Source organism: Centroberyx affinis, unplaced genomic scaffold (assembly GCF_046629955.1).
Source record: "Centroberyx affinis isolate AG114_WGS23_722 - 3 ecotype Tasmania unplaced genomic scaffold, CSIRO-AGI_Caff_v1 ptg001049l_1, whole genome shotgun sequence".
Taxonomy (NCBI): Eukaryota; Metazoa; Chordata; class Actinopteri; order Beryciformes; family Berycidae; genus Centroberyx; species Centroberyx affinis.
The window spans coordinates 204,049-226,823 of record NW_027279603.1 but is presented as its reverse complement, the minus strand read 5'-3'; the positions used below and the strand labels follow the sequence as shown (position 1 = coordinate 226,823).

At 44.3% G+C, this 22,775-nt stretch overlaps 1 protein-coding gene across 1 annotated transcript in view; it reads right to left on the bottom strand.

Moving 5' to 3' along the window:
- The window catches only part of wnk4a (WNK lysine deficient protein kinase 4a), a 37,130-nt gene that overhangs the window by 2,353 nt on the left and 12,002 nt on the right, over positions 1 to 22,775 (bottom strand). The window contains exons 3-19 of the mRNA XM_071522968.1: positions 20,159 to 20,331; positions 19,480 to 19,700; positions 18,665 to 18,822; positions 15,733 to 15,821; positions 14,966 to 15,185; positions 13,192 to 13,525; positions 12,069 to 12,217; positions 11,421 to 11,494; positions 9,843 to 9,978; positions 9,218 to 9,334; positions 7,753 to 7,926; positions 5,894 to 5,948; positions 5,432 to 5,563; positions 3,161 to 4,017; positions 2,790 to 2,877; positions 917 to 1,553; positions 162 to 367 (exon numbers count right to left, since the gene is read on the bottom strand). Coding sequence (XP_071379069.1) covers positions 162 to 367; positions 917 to 1,553; positions 2,790 to 2,877; positions 3,161 to 4,017; positions 5,432 to 5,563; positions 5,894 to 5,948; positions 7,753 to 7,926; positions 9,218 to 9,334; positions 9,843 to 9,978; positions 11,421 to 11,494; positions 12,069 to 12,217; positions 13,192 to 13,525; positions 14,966 to 15,185; positions 15,733 to 15,821; positions 18,665 to 18,822; positions 19,480 to 19,700; positions 20,159 to 20,331 — 3,820 coding nt within the window. The remainder of the gene's footprint in view (positions 1 to 161; positions 368 to 916; positions 1,554 to 2,789; positions 2,878 to 3,160; positions 4,018 to 5,431; positions 5,564 to 5,893; positions 5,949 to 7,752; positions 7,927 to 9,217; positions 9,335 to 9,842; positions 9,979 to 11,420; positions 11,495 to 12,068; positions 12,218 to 13,191; positions 13,526 to 14,965; positions 15,186 to 15,732; positions 15,822 to 18,664; positions 18,823 to 19,479; positions 19,701 to 20,158; positions 20,332 to 22,775) is intronic.

The following is a 22,775-nucleotide window of genomic DNA, read 5'->3' as shown; positions in this document are numbered from 1 at the left end:
ATGCACACACACATGAAATTTCACTGGCAAATAACTAAATCTGGAGTAACAAAGCAAGTGACAATGTAGTTATGATGCACATGTACACTGAAATCTATCACATTAATTACGAGGTTAAAATCCAAATACAGAAAAGAAGGTTGAAGGTCTATGTCCCTTACCTTGGAGTGGCAGTATGTCCAAGCGCTGGAGACTGTTCCTGCGGGACGAGGGGAAGCCGCTGCCCTTGGACAGGCGGCGCTGTCGACTGGACAGCATAGCAGCAGGAGAGACGATGCCCGGAGGAGGAACCTTCCCCATCCGCTCATACAGCTCCTCAATCTCTCTCTTTTGGGCAACCTGCAGGGTCTGCACTTCTGCCAGGTGTCTGATAGGAGACAAAACAGAAGAGATGTAAGGGGAGAAAGGACTATCGTTCCTTTGAAAAGTCAATGAAACAGGGCTCCTCTGGGCCTTGAAAATCATTTAAAGTTTGTGGATTAAAAATTAAATGAGGCCTTAAAAAAATTTTGAGAACACTTCACATCCTGAGGAAAACCTTATGATGGATATGATTTGTGTTTATAAAGGAGCAGTGCTCAGTTTTAAAATGAATGATTTCACCTTGATTGCTTGACTTGAGAAGATCATGAGTAGAAAATGATTTCTCTATGATGTCTATTTCTGACCCATTACTCTCTTAAAAGTAACTGAAAAGTGTGTGAATTTGAGGTCCAAGTGAGTGTGGGAGCCCTAAAAAATTCATAACTTTCCATGGCTCTTCTTCAGTATATTCAACCTCATCTAAATGACTACTTCAAAATCTCCTGATGGAACCACTTTTTTTGCCTTTTTCAACTACAGAAACAGCCTTGTCCTCTATGTTCTATTAATATATACTGATTTAGTTGTTTACTGTCTTTTGGGTGTCACTTACTTCTCTCTGAGTTCCTGAAGCTCCTCCAGCATGTCGTCATCGTCACTGTCCGAGTCATCGCTGCTCAGGTAGGGAGTGTTACGGCTGTAAGTCATCATCCATAAATGGTGCAGGGCGTTGCTGTACTGCGGGCTGCCTGCCCCTCCATCCCACAGCCTCCCCTCCGTCTCAGCAGCCGTTACTGAGAGCCCGCTGTCTGCAGACGTTCCCATCAGGCTGAGGCTGCACGCCCTCCTCCGACGACTCCTCCTTGTTCTTGGTCGGTCCTCAGCCTCTTCTTTCTCCTCCTCCTCCTCCTCTTCCTCTTCCTCTTCTTCTTCTTCTTCTTCTTCTCCTTCTCCGTCCTGCAGCTGCTGCTCCTGGTTCCCAGCCCACCCTGCCTGACTGTCCTGGTCCTGGAGGGGCCCTGTGGAGCCTCTGTGGGGGTTGGGGTGAGGAGGGGACATGGTGAGGGAGGTGCCCAGGCTGGTCTCAGACTCGCCCTGCTCCTCTGTGCTGCTCTCTGAGGAGGTGCTGCTGCTGCTGCCTACTGACTGGGGCCTGGTGGGTGCAGCACCTCCTGGCACAGGGGGCACAGGGATCTCCATGCTGGGTGTCACCTGGAAGCGCCCAACAGTCACTGGCGCAGACTGGACCTCTGTAGGGTAGAGAAACAAAGAGGTGCTAATAAATATAAATGCTGTTATGTAGTGGTTTCGTCCATTGTGACTGCATCAGGATGGACTTCTGCATCCTCATCAATTTTTGTTATTAATTTTGACTAGTTCCATGCATGTACATCATCTTATTAAGTATCCCAATGCATTTGTAAAATATCTTATTTTTACAGGAAACCTGAAATATTGGTTAACATCAGAGCTAGTCAGTTGTAGTATCTCCCTCCTGAAACCATAAGAGCCCTGCAACCAACAGTGAGTTGGAAATGATGAGCTCTAACACAAAGACAGGCAATTTATATACGTGTGATAGCACTGAAATCAGAGTGGAAACACAGTGGCAACTGTTCTCTAATCTGATCAGACCTGACTGATCAACAGAACAGAGCCCCACTCATTTCTGACTGCTTTGGTGTGATTAAAGACAAATGATGTTTACTGACAACAGACTTGCAGGAGTGTGTTCCCTATTTCCTGAAATAACATTTCCCTGTCCAGCAGTATATTCTCTATAGAGCCTTTATTTATGGCAATAATAATTGACAATAGTAATGCATTGGATTATGAACCGTCACAAACAATCAAGTGACAAAACATTAAAATCCTGCAGTGCTTCAGTCTGCCCACTAAGTGTCCCTCTCACAGCAGACATTGGAAGTGGCTGGCTGTGTACCAGTTTATCCCGGCGCCCACTGAAACAGAGGGAACTCTGTTGAGTGTGGGCTTCTGACGCGGGTATAAATACTGACAGGTGTGGATATGGGAGGAGAGGCCTATAACGAGCGTGGCCGCTTTCTGATTGGTCGGTGCCAGTGGGTAGGGCCACAATCACACCTACGTTTGTGTCCCTTATTCAATGGAACATTACATCCAGACCTCTTACGCAATGGCTCCTGAGGCACCACTAATAGGTGATAATGTCACCAAACACCAAGGATAAAACAGAGAAGTGGAGAGAAGTGAAAACAACTCAGACATCAGACTGTATTTAGACCTAATACATAATAAAACTGACTTGCATAAGAGAAAAAAACATAAAGTGTGTGTGCACGCAGGCATGTGTGTGAGTTTGTTTGGGGTGCAAACAAAAACATTGTATGTCATTTTCCAGCACTCTAAGCTCCTGGCTAATAACATGCATCACTCTAGGTGTTTATGATCCAGAAACGGAGGAGAAATAGCGTCAGGAATGTGAGAACGTGCACAAAGTGTCTTACCAGAGTCAGCGGAAGAGGCTTTTGGTTTAGGACAACTGGCATTCATCTCAGGTACTGCAGGACGTAATTGAGTGCTGAAGGAGGATAACTAGACAGCAGGAAGCAGGAAGAGAAAACACGTCATTCTTTGACTTTATATTGTGCCACATTAACAGCAGGACTTGAGGAGACATGCCATATGAGATATGTATATGCTTTTTGAACAAGACCACAGTGGAAATAGATCATTTGATTGTTTTGTCCTATCTATGAGGTTTTTATTACTATACATTGCATGATTTTTCTTACTTGTAGTCACTTAAGTGTTAAGTACAGCTTTCAAGTCTCGTCTGACATAAACTCTGAAATAAGAGTAACTAATGGTGACTCACAGTACTTTCTGGGCTCTCTGGGGGTGATGGGGAAAGTTCTGAAGAGGAGTTTGAACTGGAGCCTTGATCACACTTGGGTTTGGCCTGGGCCGGTGCCTGAGTCGGGTAAGAGACCATGTAGTTGTGGAGACTGTCCTCCTGGGTCAGGCTGGGGGGGCTGGACAATCCAGCCTGCTGCGGAGACTCCTGAGGAACCTGCGGCGGGGTGGAATGCATGGAAGGGGAAGAGATGGGATGCGACCAAGTGGGATGTCCGCTCTGAGGATACCCAGATCCATCTGTCGGAGGCATATTGTCAGGGCTGTGGTAGACACCGTGCTGCCCTGGGACGCCCCCTGTGGGGTATGGGACCTCCATTGAGGAAGTCTGGTAATGTGGTGGGTAGACTGAGGGGTAACCGGACTGAGGAGCCATGTGAGGGGGTAGCTGGGGGTGGAAGCCAGCGAGGGAGGGCATTCCCTGGGCAGGCATGCTTGTGGGAGGAATGAAAGACTGGGCCATGCTCATGGCCATGGAGATGACATTGGCCAGGGAGAAGAGGGGCTGGGTGTGGGGAGGCCACATATTGGGATGCTGATGTGAAGGTGGGGAGATGGAGACGCCCTCGTTGCTGCCTGGACTCGGGGTCTCGTTCAGAGGGCCGGGGGACCCTGGGGCCGGGGAAGGGACAGAAGGGAAGGTGGGGTTACTGGCGACACGTGTGAGGGGAGGATGGAGCCCTGCTGGCTTGGGGGAACCCGGGGATGCTGGGTATGGAAATGGGAAGTGTGTGTGGCCCATGTAGGGCAAGTGGTAGTGTTGGTGGTGGGGCAGGAGAGAGGCAGGGTGGTGGTGTTGCTGATAATGGAGGGGAGATCCTGGAACACAAAAAGAAAATCAACAATGTTTTAATATGTAGTTAGTATGAAGGGGAGACCCTGGTACACAAAAAGAAAATCATCAATGTTTTAATCTGTAGTTTGCAGTGAATCATTTACTGTTGTCACTTACTATAAACTGTTGGAAAGTTTTGTGTAAGAAAAACACACTGAAAAGTTTCTTAATGTCCCCATTTTAACTGGTAGCCTACGTCAGAACACCTAAGTAGGATAATTTTAGGAGGAATACCCCTCCACAGTTGCAATGGAATATTGGACAGAGTTGACCTAGAGAGACAAGTTATATCACTCTTTCTTCCTCTCTCCTCAGGTTTTGCTCAGTCCAGCTCTTCCTTTTGCCCCCTGCCAAGGCATAAGTCATTTGGAGCATAAATCCCTCCTGTGTTTTAAAAAGACGGGTTTCCATGGTGAACAGAGATGTTTTGTTTAACACAGTATCTGTCTATAATTGCCGTTGTAAGCCAGAGCGGTTGTGCACAGGCCATAGACGGCTGTGAGGGATTCAGCCTCAGTGAAGCGAGGGAGGCTTTTACGTATGACATTTTAGGGGGGTTTAAATGGAACACATGTGTGAGTACACAACTGTTTGGGTCTGACTGTGAGTGTAGAACAGTCAGGATTTCTAGATCACTCTTTGGGGAATAGTCAGGATGCCAATATCCTTGCCCCATCCATTGATTTGACATTTACTTCAACAATGGCTCTACAGTTATAAACCACGCCTCCTGTTGATGAGGTAAACCAGCCTCTTCTATTTCCATGCTGATGGAAACATAGGTTAGGCAACACTCTATAAAGGCGGCGGGCGGCCAAGAGGCATTGCGAAAGCGACCATGCAGCGGGTATCCAGCAGAGAGAGCACAGACAACAGGGAGCGGGGATGTTCAGATGGCCTCCGAGGCTGACGCTGGGGAAGTGTGGGGGGGTTGTGCGTTCTGTAATTGACTTCAAATGCTCCTCCTGTGGGGAGAGAGAGACTTTGGCGGGGGAGGAGGCTTTCTTGGAAATTCTGTAGGAGTTTGTGCTGGCAAACAGATGTTGCAGAGTATCGCAGCACTGGAGAAAAGCTCATGCTTCACAGGGACAGCATTCACGTCTCCCTAAAAGCCAGAAAGCGCCCTTCAGGTGAGGTAATTACCCAAGAGGCCCTGCTGCAAGGCTGACACAGACCCAGGCTTTGAGGTGTGGGGAAGGTGGATGGCGCCATGCAAATGCCTGAACAATACCAAGAAAGGGCCCTGAGGAGGGGGGGCGAGGTTTTTATGAGGTAGCTGGGCTTCACTCTGAGTTATTCTTTGCCAAAGAACTGTAACAGTTTTGCTGTGTGGTGAAACAGTAAACAATGCTAGGACTCTTCACGTAGGACCAGAGGGAGGGGCGGAGGGCTATTTACCTGGGGCGTTGTGGAAAGACTGTGAGCGTATTAGAGGTCGCCCAGGTGAAGTAATGTCTGCATTGAAGAAGTCTCCAGTGGGGACCGGGGGAGAGCCACGTACCCCTACACTCGGGTTAGCCTCACTGAAGTCTAAGACAAGACACACACATGCATGAAGCATGCACAGAAAATGCACAGAGAAAACAAATAACAGACAAGACGTGCAACAAAGACATGCATGCTCATCTAACATGTTATAAAGAAGACAGCAGTGTCTTCATGGAGTTTCACAGCAACCTAATTTTACTTGCTGTAACTCAGAATTTCATGAAATGGGTAAAAAAGAGCAGGGGGCAGAGTCCTAATGCATCCATTCACTTTCAGTTTCATATCATGTTTAATCTTTTAGAGCATCCAATCACCCTATTTCCCCTCAGACATTGATAAAGTTAATCTTATCTTATCAAATTTGTGACTTACCAGGCAGAGAGGAGGAGGAGTGTGTTCGAGGCAGGCTGTGACTATGCAGATTAGGCTGTAAAAGAGTACATTTGATCAACCTCAGTATCACACCAATACAAATACACAATTGACAAAATATATATATGTATATGTAGAAAGTGTATAATAGTGCATAATTTAAGGATTTTTATAATAAATAATGGGAGAGGATACAGAGAGAAGAGAGAACACTATCTTATATTTCAGTTGAACAGTGACTGATTATAAAATGTTTTAGCTTTACTGTTGCTGCTGAAGTGTCATCAAGCAAGGCATTAAAACATAGGCTGCGTCAGGCTTGCTGCACTGCAGGCGACCCTGAGGTCTGACCTTTGAGGTACAGTGAATGAGTACAGTGTGTATTATGTATGTTTCTATCGACGCAAAACAGAAACAAATTACAACTGACAATAAAGTAAATCTTCTTTCCATCACTAGTGATGAGACTGGCAAGTTACTGTTCATTTGGCGAGAAATGTTTCCATAATAATCACCAATTAAAATAACCATTAAGGCCTCTTTACGCATTCACCCAAGTTCACTTTACGGCAAGTCATTTAACCTCCATAATCTGGATAACAGGCCCTTTTAAATTGGCTGAATCTGTAACAACCGCTGCGAGTCGAAGAAGCTGTGAGTTTGTCCCTGAATTTCATGTTCACGTGGTGGGTAGAGGAAACGAGCAACAGCGAGACAAGCACAGCTTTCCAGGGAGTCCATTCAGAATGAGCTCCATTTATAAACAATATCTCTCAGAATAGCAGCTCCCCTCAGACACACCACAGCCAGAATAGAGATAGCTAGATGGGTCTCCAGGCTGCATTCTTCCTGACTTAACTAGCTCCCTCTGGTTTTTTGGGCGGAGAATGCAAATAGCTGGAGAGCGCGGCCATAGGGGGTCTTAGGGGATGTGGTCCATGACCTGTTTTCAATCAGGTCTTGGAGTGCAGCCAGGAGAGATTTGTCCATGGCAGCCATGGGTAATTATGTAGCCAGGAGGTCGGAACCACGGTGGGGGCTGAGTGAGGTAGGTAGGTGGGGGCAGAGGTTTACTACTCTTACCGGTCTCGTCTCCTACATGAAACCACACATTGTTCTAGTCTCCATCATTTATGAACATCTTGGATCTTGTTTTTTTTTTACTGGAGGGCACAGGGAGATTGTGTTCTTTTTGTTCTACAGAGTGGAACGTGTCCTGGCAGAACAGACCCTCCTCTACCTTGAGCAGACCAATCTGATTGAGAATTAAGTCATCTCCTGCACTGGATGGCATTGTTGATAACTCTCCATTATTTACTGGGAGGCTTGCTCATTTTATAGTTAAATTTTTCACAGAATCTTGATCTTTTCAGTAAGGCTTATTAAGACCAAATAGAAAATCTCCTTTATTTTCCCCATTCAATGTGGGCAGGTATGCTGGAAAGTTCATTATGGTGTAGGGGCTGAGGAGGATTTAGAGATGGAGATGGATGTGGGAATGAACAATAATAAAAAAGGGCCGCTGGGTACTTTTCCACAAATCACAGGGTTTTATGACATGAGTGCTTTTAGTAGTATCATGTTCATAATTAGAGTGTTACCTCAGGTGGATTTGAGGACACAATGTCCTCAACCCCCTATCTCTAAGGGCAGGTCCCTGGAGGGCCACTGTGGACAGTGTACCAAACACTCTATTGAAGGGTTCTGGGACAGATTTATGGGTCTGCCTGAGATAAGCACAGCTGGACACACTATAGTTGATGCAATTTATGATGATCAGGCAGTACAATAAAACATACAGTCAGTAGCTGTACTTCCTTTGCTGGAATTGCTGGAATTGAACAGGTACTGTTTCTGACCTGTGAGGAAGACAATGAGTTAACTCCGTGGTGGAAGGGAGGCCGGGGAGGTCCGTGCCCGCTGGAATGAACAGACTGTTCTTTCGCCATCAGAGCCTCCGCCCGCTTGATGATGTCACCCATGCGGTGGATGAAGCCCTCCTTCTCTGACGGCAGGATGAACTCATTGTGCACCTTGAAGACAAAAGAAGAATACATGTTCGTATGTCCATCTATGCATCCATCCATCTGCCCACCCAAAACACACACCCACCCACCTTCCCTCAGCCATTGTTTATTGTGCTGACGCAACGCATAAATTGTGCTCATCTTGTGTAACATCCACAATACAGCAGTTTGTTAGGGGAGGTTTTGAGTTTTGCATATTCAGGCAGTTTTGAGTGCTGCTGTGAATTGTGGGCTGGGTGTGGTGACCGTCTCCTGTCAGCATGGTATAATTCAGCTCATTTAAGTACTGCACTAATAACCGCGGGGGCTCTTATGATGCCTGGAGCCCCTACTGAGCCAAGACCAAGTAAACAAAAGCCCACTGTATTTTTAGAGTCAGAATAAACAGTACATTCAGTGAACAAAAAGTGCTGGTACACCCACAGCGGTAGAAACACGCTGCCTCATCACGTCTTCCTTACACGAGCTCTTGTGTGTATGCTGCCTCCCCACACCCCAGCCTGCACTGACGCCCCAATGAGACTCAGGACAGGGCTGCTTATCTGTGTCACTCACTTCCCTATAAGTTAGGTACAATATCAGCAAGAGCTAGCAGTGACAAACAGAAGGCTGTTAACTGGAAGCAGAAGGAATAGTGCGTACAGTCAGCCAAGATAGAGGAATCTGCCATGGAGACTATCAGCTCACTATATCAGTAAACTGATACAGTCTTTCATTTGTTTATTTCTGTACAAACTCTACAAGAGTTTGATAACGCCTGTAAAAACAAACAATGGTGACCGCTGTTATACTGTGCAAAACATTTTTCATTTTCTTGTTCCAATTCATTCATTTACATTCAGCTGAATAATTAGGAGGCACTCAGAAAGCACACCTCCACCAATGCTGAACAATTCTCCAACTTGCTGTTACACCCAAAGGCATCATTCCAATCCCTTAAATAAAAAATAAAGTTGAATTGATTTCTTGACCCTGCAAACATCCCGTTATGAATTGGAGTAAAGTCTCTGTCTCTATTAGTTTCATAGTTATGACTAAAATGTGATAATCGTCTAATGGCGGAAATCCCAGATCCGGATCACCACCAAAATCTAATCAGTTGTTCCTTGGCCCAAGGCCTATCTGTCCATCAAATTTCATACGTTTATGAGATATCCTGCTGACAGAGAAACAAACAAACAAACTAATAGGAGTGAAAACATAACCTGCTTGACAGAGGTAATAAAATCACCTGTTCTGTCAAACCTGTTCTAGATATCATCACTGCATGGGCAAAGACCAAGCAGCAGTGACTCACCATGACACCAGCGATGTCCTCAGGATTATCTCCATCCAGGTCAAACTTGAAGGTAACCATCTTGTCATTGTGGGTCTGCAGCTGACACTCCACCACCCGGTCCACTTTATCAGAGAGCTACAGACACAGACAGGATCGATGGTGATGAGGGATGTATGTTTACCATCTAAAAACACTGAGCAAAGTAAAACAGAGCAAGAACAGTGTGTGTGTGTGTGTGTGTGTGTGTGTGCGTAGCTACATGTGTGAGAATGTGCGTGTGTTGTACTATCCACTCTGTGCGTATGTGGATAAGTACAGTATGTGTGTGTGTTGTACTATCTCCTGTATGCACAAGTGGGTCAGCATGATCTGTTTGTCTCTGCTTCCAGTCCAAAGACACTCCTTAAGAGACCACAGTGTGTCCTGATCACAAAAGAAATGTACTGTGGTTTGGCTTTGGGAAGAACACCATAACTACTGATAAGATTACATCATCAGGGTGTAGCTTCACCACTCGCTCAAAAGTAAAATGCATCCACTAATTCAACAATCCAATTCAGCCAACTGATTTATTTGTTTACGATGTGCATAAATGCACCCATTCACAGTGTTGTAATTAAACAAAGTGTTTGATTTATTGTACCCCTGTGATGCGCAGCCTGGACCGGGCCCTCCTCCTGAACAGCTTCCCAGCCGTTCGCCTGGCAGCTGTTTTCCCGCTCTTCTCTGATAGGCCCTCGTAGCCGTCGCTCAACCCCGAAGTCACGTCGGAGGCGTAGCTGCAAAGAGATAGATTCTGTGTTACTAAATATGTCCAGCGGTTACAAAAGCCACTGATGCATTCCTCCTACAGCAATTTAGAAGCTAATACATCATCCGGGACAGAAGCGACAAAAGGAATTGACTATCCATCAGGACCGACTGTCTTGGCGCTGCGCACAGAAAGAAGCAGACCCCTGATATGTCAAATAAAGTCTTGATGTGTTACAGTGAGATGTTACTGGGCTGAAGTATGGGCCAGTTGGATGGTTTTCAGGGCTGACAATAAATTTTCACAAGGCTTGTTCACAGCCTATAGGAAGCCCAAACAAACAACATATCCACGTGATCTGTTGTATTTATACAATGAACAAGTTTTAGGTTTCGGAGAACTGGAGTACATTCAGTGTATTTTATAAAAAACTTTGGTTCAGCTAATTGCGTCTCCTGGGTCTTTTTGCATCGCTGTGGTCACTGATTCCCTCCATCCACCTCTCCACTAAGGCCAGCAAACATTTACAGGCCTACTGGTTGGCAGCGTCCACTACATCTCTATTTAAAATCTGCACCTCATGGGTAACTTTAGTTCAAAGTAAAGCTTGTTTTCACCGCTAAACACTGAGTACATGGAAATTAGACAAAATAAGATCCAGCGTTTGTGTTTAATTCTTGTTTATACTGTGATGTTTCTGTTTTGTGTGTACTGTGCAGCTCTGAAATGCAATACTGCTGATCAGCAAGGCAGGACTACTCTCAGGGGAAGAATTAAGCGCTATGGATAGAAGCTTATGTATATGTATTGGATCCTAAATAGTGCATGCCTAAGCTGTTATGAAACATGATACTCAACCAGACCTGCCATTTGTTTCAGCCTACTTAGAGCACTAGATAGGTGGGGTTTACCACATCAGGACAAGTTGGACAGGGCCACAAAAATTGTCAACCAAAATTCTTTTTGATCCAAGTATGGAAAAAATCACAATACAGATTTATGCGCACAACATGTATAGGATTTCAGGTAGTGCATGCCTACGATGTTATGAAACATTATACTCTTAGAACAGAGGATGGACCCAAGATGAAACCCCCCCCCGCCCCCATCTGCCCGCCCATCGCTGGCTCTCATGCTGAGAGTAAAGCCTCTCTCTGCTCACATACCACCATCGTGGAAAACAGAGCCTCCATAACATCTGAGACCCAGTCACACAGAAACCTGCAAGGGTCCACTCTGCCTCACTATAATAAAAACACAGAAGTGGCTGCCTCAGGCCTGTTGTTGCAGCCACACAGATGTGGAGGAGGAGTTATGTGGGGAACACCAGACATTTAGGCTAGATTCATATTGATTTTCAGGTGCTCTAACTTCATTAAGGAGGGACTATTGACTATTGACCTCCACTGTTCCTTAGATGGAAAAAAGAGAGCAGAGTGAAGAGAGGGGTGTAAAGAGAAAGGAGTTTACCTGTCCACAGGAGAGCTGAAGCCACTGGGGGGCCCCGAGTTGCCATGTTCTGTGTTGTTGGATACTGCAATACTCTATGAATAGAAACGAGGGATGCTGTTAGGTATGAATGGCAACAGACTTTCATTCTTTTTTCCTTCCTTTTTGAGCCAGAGTACAGATGGATGGACAAGAACATTTTTCCATATACTCTATTTTAAGTGCAGAAGCATTCCACCTGATATCGCTATAAACAAATGGCTTAATAGTCAATGTAGCATTAACAAAAAAAAAAATACCAACAGTCAACTTTTGACTGATTCTGATCAAAGCAGGGTATAAATATCAAACAGATAGCTCCAGTCCCATTTGAAACCATTCAAATAAATACAGTAAACACTCATCTGTCATCATATAACTGTTGATTGAAATATGCACAATTGTTATTAATTGAAAGTACAACATTTTTCCACCATTTGTGCTACTGCCATTTTATAGAAGTAACAAGCTATTTTTAAACCATTTATTGCTAAAATAACCCAACGTCAGCCCTGTGTTGGACAGAGTAAAGCTGAGGAAAGAGGGCTAGTAAACATTTGCAAGTCATCCCCTTCCCCGCCACCACCAGCCCTCTACTTTGATAACAAGCTCTTTATTGAGGCCACTCACCGAGGGGAAGCGGAGGGCCGGGATGGGGAGGCCATTTGCAGGCGGGGTGTCGGTGTGTGTGGTGGGAGGGGTCAGGGGAGCGTTGAGGCTGGCCTCCAGGGGGTCCTGAAGCCCCGAGGAGCTCAGATAGCCGTCCGTCTCACAGTCAGCTGTTACAACAAAGCACATAAGCCATTAGCATGTGACCAACCATGGCCTGACTGACTGACACATACTGTACCATACACACACACAGGCAGGCACACACACACCTGATGACCCTGACTGACACACACACCTATACAGTTCACAGAGGGTTTCATTATGGATTAGCACTGTTCTATAAACATGATGGAGAAAACAGAGGTTGGATGTATTTAGACTAGATTAAAGTGATTCACTGGGATCTACAGTGAGAATATTTGGATTGTCTTTCTGATCGTGGCCAGTAAACATTCAACAACTACATTACAGGACATACACACACACACACACACACACACACACACACATCTAATGAGGTAAGATTTACAGGGCCTGAATAATTCAGTTATCCACAGTTTCACATTTCACTGTAAGCCTCCCACGCGCTCTGAGGTCTAAATGACTTGCTATCCAGTACAAGTAAAGTTCAGTACACCTAATGCAGCGAAAAATACTTGCCTGCAGAGAGCGTGATAGACTGCATTTCCAGAACGCAACCAATTGAGATGGTCTATTATTGAGGGCTAAAGTTCAAGCTTGATAGACCCATCTGACACACACGCGACCAAGAGATGATGTATGATGTATACAGTTTTAAATGTAGGTATACAGTTTTTATAATAATAATGATTAGCAGCGGCAGTGTAATTTTATTAACTTATTTAGTCATATTAGGAAACAGGTTTCTATGCAACAAAGAAACAAAGTTTCTTTGTTGCATAGGGAGTAGGGAGACATCATCAACCATATTATAAATACATACCACACACACACACACACACACACACACAGTGGGTAAGCCATGGTACTAACACTGACAGGTTTAGGGGTTCACTTCCCACTGGGGCCCCTAACAATGCAAGGATTCATGGTGCTGTGAGGCAGTCTGGATTAAAGCCTCCACCAAACGGCTTATGGGATGTTATGTTACTTTGCTCACAATTAGCGGAGGAGCAGCTGTTGTGGCGGATGTGGAAGTGCTGGTCTGCTTCGGGCTCCTCCGGTTCTGCAGGGAAGTTGGAGCTGACGCCGGAGTCCACCGAGCTGTTGACCAGGGACGGGATGGGGGTCGGAGGCGTCTGGGCTGGGGTGGGGCTCTCGACTTTAGATGAAGGCTCGGGCTCTTCCTCTATGGCCTCTTGCTCCTGCTTCTTCTTTTGTTCCTCCGCCTGCCGCCTCAGCTTTTCCCTCTGCCGCTTGATGGTCGTCACCCGGTCCCGTATGGCCTTGGCCACCAGCTTGAAGTCTGCCTCGCACACAAAGCCCAGCACCACCTGCATAACAGAGTTGGTCAGGGCACAACACCGCAACACATGTGTATAAGTCACGGTCCACGATGTGCTACCGCAATCTGTAGATAATTTACACAAGTCCGCAGCACTTAATGACCTTACCACGCAAGCTGCAACGTCAACAGTCCTTTGATGTGACAAAGGATTTTCTGCGAACAGCATTTGTTTTGTAGAAAATCGATACACGCTGACTGTGTTGTGAGCATGTCAGGTTGGCGTCTTGTGCAGCATCTCGGCACACGCTCAGAGCACAGTGTCCAGCAGCAGAGTGGGACAGTCTGTCCTAATCTGCCTCTCAACACATAGTCAGATTACAGCAGATCACCCGGACTAGATGTCCCCTGCTGATACTAAATTTGATTTTGATGAAAACTATCACAAAGAGGTAAACAGCTAAGGAATTGTGGCTTGCAGTTTCATTAAAAGTGACCTCTACGGAGGGGGGGGGGTCTGGAGGACATAACAAGCCAGAGAGCCATTATATTATTAAAGACGTGACCTCGGCTGCTTCCTGAGCCACGCTCTCACATTTCGAAACGCTGATGATTAAATGCTGAACGGTGCCCTTGACACACTCTGCAAGGCGTTCTCTCCACTTTTATGGGCTGAGCACATGTCAATGTCTCTGCCATTATAATAGAACCATAAAACTCTAATGATCTTGGGGTGCATTAGTGGTCCTGCCATTGCTGTTTGGGGTCAAGCGTCAAAAAGACAGATAACTCACTGAGGAATTCCTCTTTCAGCTTTCACCACTGTCAGACACTGTGACATAATGTTAGCTTAGCCCATTTATTTTTCAGTACCACCGAATCTAGGTGAATATCTGTATTTATATCTACAGTAAATACTTATTCGTCAGATATCATATCCACAATATCCGTGGAATGCGTAAGCGTGTTAATGCTTACTACGCAACACTTTTAACACCTTGCCCTTAGGCTGACAGAACCAGAAGTACACACCTCTCCTGTAATAAATAACTCAACTCGGAATATTAATGTTGAAGGAGGAAAAGAATTACCCGCAAGAAACAATACAAGATGTCAGTCCAATGCAATCAAATTTCATTTTCTTCAAAGCATCCTGATCAAGAACATTCTTCTGGAAAGGGGAATTTGGTGCTTAATTGTGTTAAAAATATTGGGGTCAGGACCGACTCCGTGTTGACAGATTCTGTATGGGTAAGCCTTCCCCCCTAAAACCTAAAAGCTACTACTATACATAAAGAGACACCATACAGGTCATGACAAGGTTACAAACTCAATATGGGTGTTGGGTGAAGTTGCTTCCACATGCTGATCTGGGGTCAATTACACGATTTCCCCTGCTAATAGCTATAGTTACAAACTGGGTCAGTAGCGCAGATCCCTGGTCAGGGCCAAAGGTCAACCTCACAACAGATTGTCTCTATGTGCCTACCATCTCCTGAGCCACCTCCTCCGGCACATCCTTGTAGAGCTCAAAGAGGAACTCGATGGCGTTGTTGTCCTTGTATTTCCCGTGGAGCTTCTTGGTGTCGTCCATGCGCAGCCACAGCTTCAGGCCCGACTTCACCATGTCGTCCTCCTCTGCCAGCTCCACGTGCACGCCGTTGTTCTCCTGGAAGAAGGTGTGATCCAGCAGGTCCTGGATGGTGTACCTGGGAAAAGAAAATCAGTAGGTTGCCTTTAATCGCAGCACCTTAAGTAGGCCTCTTTTTTTCTTCACGTTACATGGTAATACTTTTCTTTCCATGTGGGCGTTGGACCTTAGAATTTACTATTGGGGAAAATAGACTTTTTAACCCAGAATGTTGGAAATATATGACTAAAAGCTAAAGAAGTCTGGATTAAGAATCTTTTACTCGGAAACTGGGTAACTGAGTAATAAATAATTCTGAGGGGAAAGGGGATTGCTGAGTGAACCACAGCTTGGAAAATGCATGGCCAAAAAATACAAATGAAAGATGTATTGTTACAGTTTACTGTGATCTACAAAGCTCCCAGCAGTGTACTGGAGAAAAAAAGAAAGGAGAAATAGAATACAGAATTGGAATTTCTTACTAGGCAAGAAATAGGACAATTCATCCCATTGAGATTACAATATAGATTATTAATGCACTTTTTTCTTAGACTATTGTTGATCAAAGTGTATGTTTTCAGTTTCCATGCTTGGTTAGAGAATAACAACATAAGAGGCACTGGTACCTTTCATCTTTGTTCATACGAATGCAGCCCTCAATGATCTCTTTGAGCTCTGGGACTTTGACTTTGTAGAAGCTGTCAGGTTTCATTCCCTGTAAGGAGAAGCAAATGAGAAAATTGATTTAATTTGTGGGACTTACCAACAAACAGCAGAGGTGCTATTCTGAAGAGCCATTATTATTCAGTATCAATCAAATTGCTTGAATTTGGCCATTTGCAATTAGACTGATACATAGAATAATTTCTTCTCTTCCTTGCAGGACACTGTTCTCACGTCAGAGGAACCTATTTAACCAATAACAGCCCTTCCCACCTGTGCTGTATGTTAAAGTAACCCTTTGCTGGTGACATCTGCCACCAGCCAGCATGACATTAGCCTCTGCAGTCATGTCAACACAAGAGGAGAACAAGAGCAAGAGTTCATCAAAAAGGAAAAGACCACAGTGTTCCTTCTTGATTCTTTCATCTCCTCTCCGCCCCATGCCACTTTAGAAATCCTTCAAGGGCTTTTAGTGTCCTCATGACAGTTGGAGATAGTTGCAGTAACTATAAAGAGATTAGCTCAAGACAGAAAACAGTCAGTTGGGATTATTCAAGTATTTTACATTATGTAATAAGCATTGTGTGTCTGTCTGGATGTTACTATGAAAACGTATGAAGATGACAGCTGGTAATCAGAGATTTCCTACAACTGCGAGGCAGCTGATTGAGGGCGTTTTAGCTTGCAACTGTTTCAAGCTCCCATCCCTGCAAAAACACTGACGAGAAAGCAGAGCAAATTGCCCTTGTTACAAAGAGCCAAGGTCAATAAGATGTCTGGCCTCGGGTGCCCAAGCAACATGTTTATGTTATGTAATATATTCGGTTATCATATTTAAAGCCTAACCTGTCACACAATAACTGGCTTCTTCATTTGTTATGACCACAAATTACTTTCTCAAGATATTCCTGCTTCCTGTTTAAGTGAGACAAAGGACATTGCGATGAGACAGTGGAAGGGAGGATTTTATTGAGTCTAAGGGGATGATATTCTCATTTCATGCCTAGATGACACCATGTGTTTTGCCGAGGAACAAAACGTGATTCACTAAGTAAGTTGCATTTACTGCTGCTGTTAATTTACTTTTTTTATTATCTTTTGAGCACACACGCTGCTGTGTCACAGCACAGCTTTGCTCTGTGAATCGCTGAAATGTATGCAAGTAATAACTGTAAGCCACTTTGGCAAATGTAAGTACAAATTGGGACATCATAAAAATGTGTTTGGTTAGCTCTCTAGTGCAATCACAGGAATTTGTTCTGTATTATCTTATATGTGAAATGTGATTTAGAGGATCTGATACACAACAGATACATGTCTGCTGTGATGACGGATGTCTAGACAAGATGTTGAGAAATATGCCAGTGTCATATTGACTTTGATCCATACATTTTGGTGTAATTAAAATAAAGCATTATTATGGCTTATAGTGGTTCTCTATGCAGCTATTCCCTGCCATACATCTTAGCCTCTTTGAGCCTATGGAAATATGAAAAGGGACTCTCCCACAGTATTTATTTTTTTCTGTGAGCCTAATGGTTGGCTGTATAATAAAAACACGCTATGAACAAGACCGATGCCAAGTAAAGTCCCCAGACAGCTGCGACTGCCCACATGGAACAGATTTACAAGACTCTAACAAGATCTGTATATGTTCTACCTTTCATATGTCAAGCTATGTTCCTTGCTCTATGCAAGTGGCCCCTTTCATAGCAAGTAACTTATACGTGAGAGTTTACAAAAATCTGTGATGAATCCTGTATGAATCTCATAGTTTCATACTACGAATTTCCACACTATTAAACTCATAGGTATCAGGTATATAAATGCAAAATATATACAAATCATAGGAGGCAGACCTACTATGATTTTTATAAAATCATCCTCTGACTATAAATGGAACATTAGCATTATAGATGGCCAGTGATCAATGCAGCTTGTTGCCTTGTGTGTGGAGGAGCCATACCCACTCTGGCTCACTGCCATTGTCACTTTCTCAGTCTACAGCCTCCATCAGACTGTGTTTGCTTTCTGTCTGTGACATGAAATAAAGACACAGCTCTCTATGTGGAGTAAAGAGTGAGACGTCATTTCCAAAACATATAATTCTACCGTCGCCTGCCCTTGCCCACCGTGGCGTCATCGCTCAGCTCGGCTCTTGGGAGCGTAGCTCTAAATGTGGCAGCCCGCAGCCACTTCTGTGTTGCTCTGGTCTTAAAACTCACCGGTGTGCTTCTGGGCTTTTTGTGAGAATCCCCACAAGATTTCTTCGGATAAGGTTTTTCAGATATGAGCTGGATCCAACAATCAAGTTTACGTAAGAGGGCACTGGGCTGGGATTCAAGCCGTCTTCAGCCCCGACAGATGGAAGTAAACCGTTTTTATTTACTCATACAGTTGCACTCTCTAAAAATAAGTGGTATTAATTTGCATCAGCAAGACTTAAAAAGCAGCTTAGAGAGAAAATCAGTGTCGATAGGTTACTTCAGTTTTCCATTCATTCCAATCCCAGTGAACATGATAGAAGGGTTAGGGTTAGGGTGTTTCTAGATAGGATCTCTGAAATGGTGAAGGTGCTAGCAATCAGTGAGCCAAACATCTGCTATCATGCGTCATGATTGTAGGTTGAAAACAGAAAAGTGGTCAGGTTATGGCATGGTTCTGCACCCTGAGCTTGTAATGGACAAATCTGAGCCTTTAATAGACAAAATGGGGCTTTCATTCCGTGTGGGGCCCAGTTCCTCCAAGGATTCATGGGGATATCCAGACATACATCCAGGATATCCTGGTTCCCCCTGCTCTGATTCCATTATACACAAGGAAGAACGCAAACACATGTAGACGATTACATTAAATACATGTTAGAAAATGAGGCTGGCTCCTCCTCCTACTCACACTGGTGACTTTGCGGTAGATCTGGGCGGCGTTTTGGCACTCAGAGTACGGGTACTCAGAGGTGGCCATCTCCAGGATACACATTCCAAAGGCGTAGACGTCCACCGCTTCGTCATACTTCTCCTCGTACATCTCCGGGGCCATGAACTCCGGTGTTCCTATCAGGTACAGGGGAGAGAGGTGAAAGTTAATGGTTATTCCGTTACTAAAGAATCAGTGCAGGACAGTCAAACTCCTTTCGTACATTAATTAAACATGCACTGTTTGATTGGAACTTGGGCAATTGTACTCTCTCTCAACAAGAATCAAGACTCTGCTTGTACTTAATGGAAATGGCTCGCTTCCACCTAAACTAAAAGGCAATTGAGAAATAATGGATGGATGGAGTTGAAGCAGGGGTTTCCACATAAACATCCATGGTTGCTTGCATGCAGTCATTGGAGAAATCTTTTTATATGGTACAGAGAGAGATACAAGCAGAACAAATTGGAAGGATCTTAAGAAACAGCAAGGATTTCAAGCATTTACATACAATTCCCAGAGGCTTCACCCCACAGCAATGCCTCTAGGTATCAAGATCGGTGAATACATTTTACAAGAATGTGTAGAATAGACTAATACACAGTCGTACAGTTACAAGGAAAAATAACTTTAAAGACTATTCTAAAGGAGGGTGGCACAGTTACAAAAATATGAGTTTTGGAACCTGTTTATTTAAATGGACTGCTATTTGTCTCAGAACAGTTCAAAGATCAATGAAAGGAGATTTACTGTATGTAAATCATCCAACCTGGGTAAACCAGATTTACACTTACCAATGACACTTTTAGCGAAAGAGGCACTTTTGAGCGTGGCCAGGCCCAGATCTCCTATCTTGACGGAGCCGGTGGGGCCGGTGATGAAGATGTTGTCACACTTGAGGTCCCGGTGGATGATGGGAGGAGTGCGCGTGTGCAGGAAGTGAAGCCCTTTGAGGATTTGACGGCTCCAGCGCTGCAGCAGCTTCAGCTTCATCTCCTTGAACCTCTTCAAGTACCTAAAACAAAGGAGAGAAGACAGTCTAAACATATCCAAACACTGGGACAAGAGGAAGCTTTTAAGCACTGCAAAATGATGAAACTCTAGTTTTGACATCCAAGAGGAAGTTGAACTAGTTTCCTGATACTTCTCCCAAAAAATTCTATCCAAATTGGAGGTGAGAACAAGCCCTGATCCTTATTCTGAACCTTTTATCATACTGCCCTATAAAAGAAACGGACAAAGTGTCAAACATGACACAATTGTCCTCTTTGCTATGATGGAGGACATGAAAATGAAAAATGTGACACCTACTCTTCCAAAATGATAAATAGCACAAAATTGGAACTAATAATGGCAGGATAAATATTTAGGTTCACTTTTACAGACTGCATCCTATTTAATTTTGGAGACACCGAATGATGAATTGTGATCTTTTTTCCAAATGGATATGTGTTTTATAAATGAGAGGCTCACGTTTTGAGGGTGCCCGAGGTCATGAGTTCAGTCACCAGGAGGATACACTTGTGGCCCTTCACTGTGGACTTCCAGGAGTCGTGGAAGCGGACGATGTTGGGGTGCTGGAGCCCCTTCAGCATCTCCACCTCCTCGCTGAAGCGCTGCCGCTCTGCCTTGGTCAGCTTACGCGTCTGCAGAGGAAACAACACTGTCAGTTCAGTCAGAAAATAACAAGCAGTAAAAAAATATTCAATTGAACAAACAGTTGACAACTGTACAGCTAAGTAGCTCCGTTGCAAAAAAGATTTTCTGGTCTTGTCAGGGCATGTATGATTATGTAAGTGGGTAGCAATAAGGGTAGCATACAAATGGGGGGGGCAATTTGATAAATCACGGTTACTTTAGCTAATGAGCTTGCTGTGGGACTGGAAACCACAGGTTCATCCATCTGGGTGACCCTCTGGTTACATAATCAGATTTTTTCCAATGACGGGAGCTCTGACTTTACAAATTTAAAGAGGAGGTTTCCGAAAGCCATGTAAAACCGAACCAAACACTGCAATCACGCTGGACGAACAAAGCCATTTTTGTGCTTCCTCTAGAATGAATGGCCCAATTTAGCTCCGGCTGGAGTAACTCTGCCTGTGGTGGGTGGTTAGTGGAAAACTCCTGAGAGACTTCAGGACCATGAATCCTGCATTGAGGCAGGTTTCTGGGAAAAATGCTGTGCGTATGTTTATGTTTACAATCAACTTGACCACGACTCTTTCCCTCCTCTCTCTCTCTCTCTCTCTCTCTCTCCTCTACTCCAGTTGAGTAAGGTGCCGCTGCTGTTCATGTTACGCTGCCGCATCAACACAGGAGGCAGACTGTCTGAGGACCTGGGCTATCTCAAGTCACACAGCGCCAGACCCCATTTACCCACGTCAGTCACCTGTCAAACTGTCATATTACACCAACAATTCAAACACGAGACTCCGGACCATGCGGTTTACTTTCCATGTAAATAATTATGTCGATAGTGATCAGTTTGTGATGTGAATACAGGCCACAGCTTGTACCTCGTAAGCACGGCCTCCGTCAGAGATACCAGATAATATGCAAATAAGGAAAACTTCTTGCATACTTGGATGAAGAATAAAAGGACGTATTTATTAATTAAAACCAATGCATTTGGCAAATGCCTTCGTCAGGGTTACTAATATTAAATCATGCAAATGTCAGTCTGCCTCGTCTAAGTAAGCATTATTGCAACTGATGGAACAGTGTGCTTCAGTGTCCTTGTACGCACATTCTGAATAAATCAATTATCCCTCTACCTCATTTGCCTTCACTGTCTGTATTTTCATGCTGATACACTCGGTTGAGCTTTATGGACCTTAGACAGCAAGTTACAGACTTGGACATTGAGTTTTATTGGTGTAAGAGATGAAATCACTGTGTACCTAAAAAGGATGGCAACACACCCAACATGGCACAAATCATTGTGCGTATGTGTGTGCGTGTGTGTGTGCATGGGCCAGAGTGAGTGAGTCAGTGGGTTTGTGTGTTGATGTGTTGTGTGTGTGTGTGTGTGTGTGTGCATCTGGATATCTTTATGGATCTATGTACTACAACATCCATGGTTAATCAGACTCCTGTGCAGAGAGCTATGTTTCCTTTGGATAAGAGGAACGGAGGCTGTTTGCAGCACGGAGCTAGTGAACTTGCATTAGCTGTGGCACACAGCCTACCCACTTGGAGACCCTGACACTTCCAAAACCGCAGGATTTACTAGAGAGCTCGGCATGCTACATGGCATAATCACAAAATACTAAAATGCAAAATGCAGAGGTCTGGCAGCTTCATGGGAATTCTTGGAAGAACCAGTATCCTTCTCTGGCAATTCGAAGCAAACTCTATGTGGGATAGCATAAAATGTGAGCTGTTTCACAAAGTGGAGCTGATAATCGGGGATTATTATGTGTGACTCATCAAAACCTGTCCTCAGTAAACCCCTGTAATTGTCGAATTGCGTATCTAGTGAAAATGTCAGAAAGAATAAAGTGGAACATCAAGTACAGATTGGAAACAATTAACAAAAGCAAAAAAATCAGTTGTACTGACTTTGTGATGCTGTCATGCGACTGGATTGTTTGTGATGATGGCTAACTTCAGGCTTTCATAAGCATGGCTTTTACCAGTAAACACATGCACTTAAGATGTGACTGATAGCTGAAATGAAAATGACCATAATGCTTACATTTAACTGAGACTACTCGTGCTCTCACACCATGACAGCCATGTCAATGTCATTTAGGAATGCACATCAGAAACAAATCTAATAAATGTTATTTCTTTGGTTGATATCTATCTGGAATTGAGAATAAACCAATTCAATAATAACAAGATATTTTACAGTGACATTTAAGCAGTGGTGGGCCCACTGGCATTTCCTTGGGAAGGAATTCTCTGTTGACAGATGAACAAGGCTTCTTATCCTACTTTTCCACAGGATATTTTCCTGTCTCTATCTACCCTCCCCTTACTCAGAAAACAAAGCCAAACCCCATTGCATAACACAAAGCGATGCAGGGGAAACCACACAGCCATTCCAAATGATGCCCGTTATTTGTTGCAGTCCATCACAATAAAT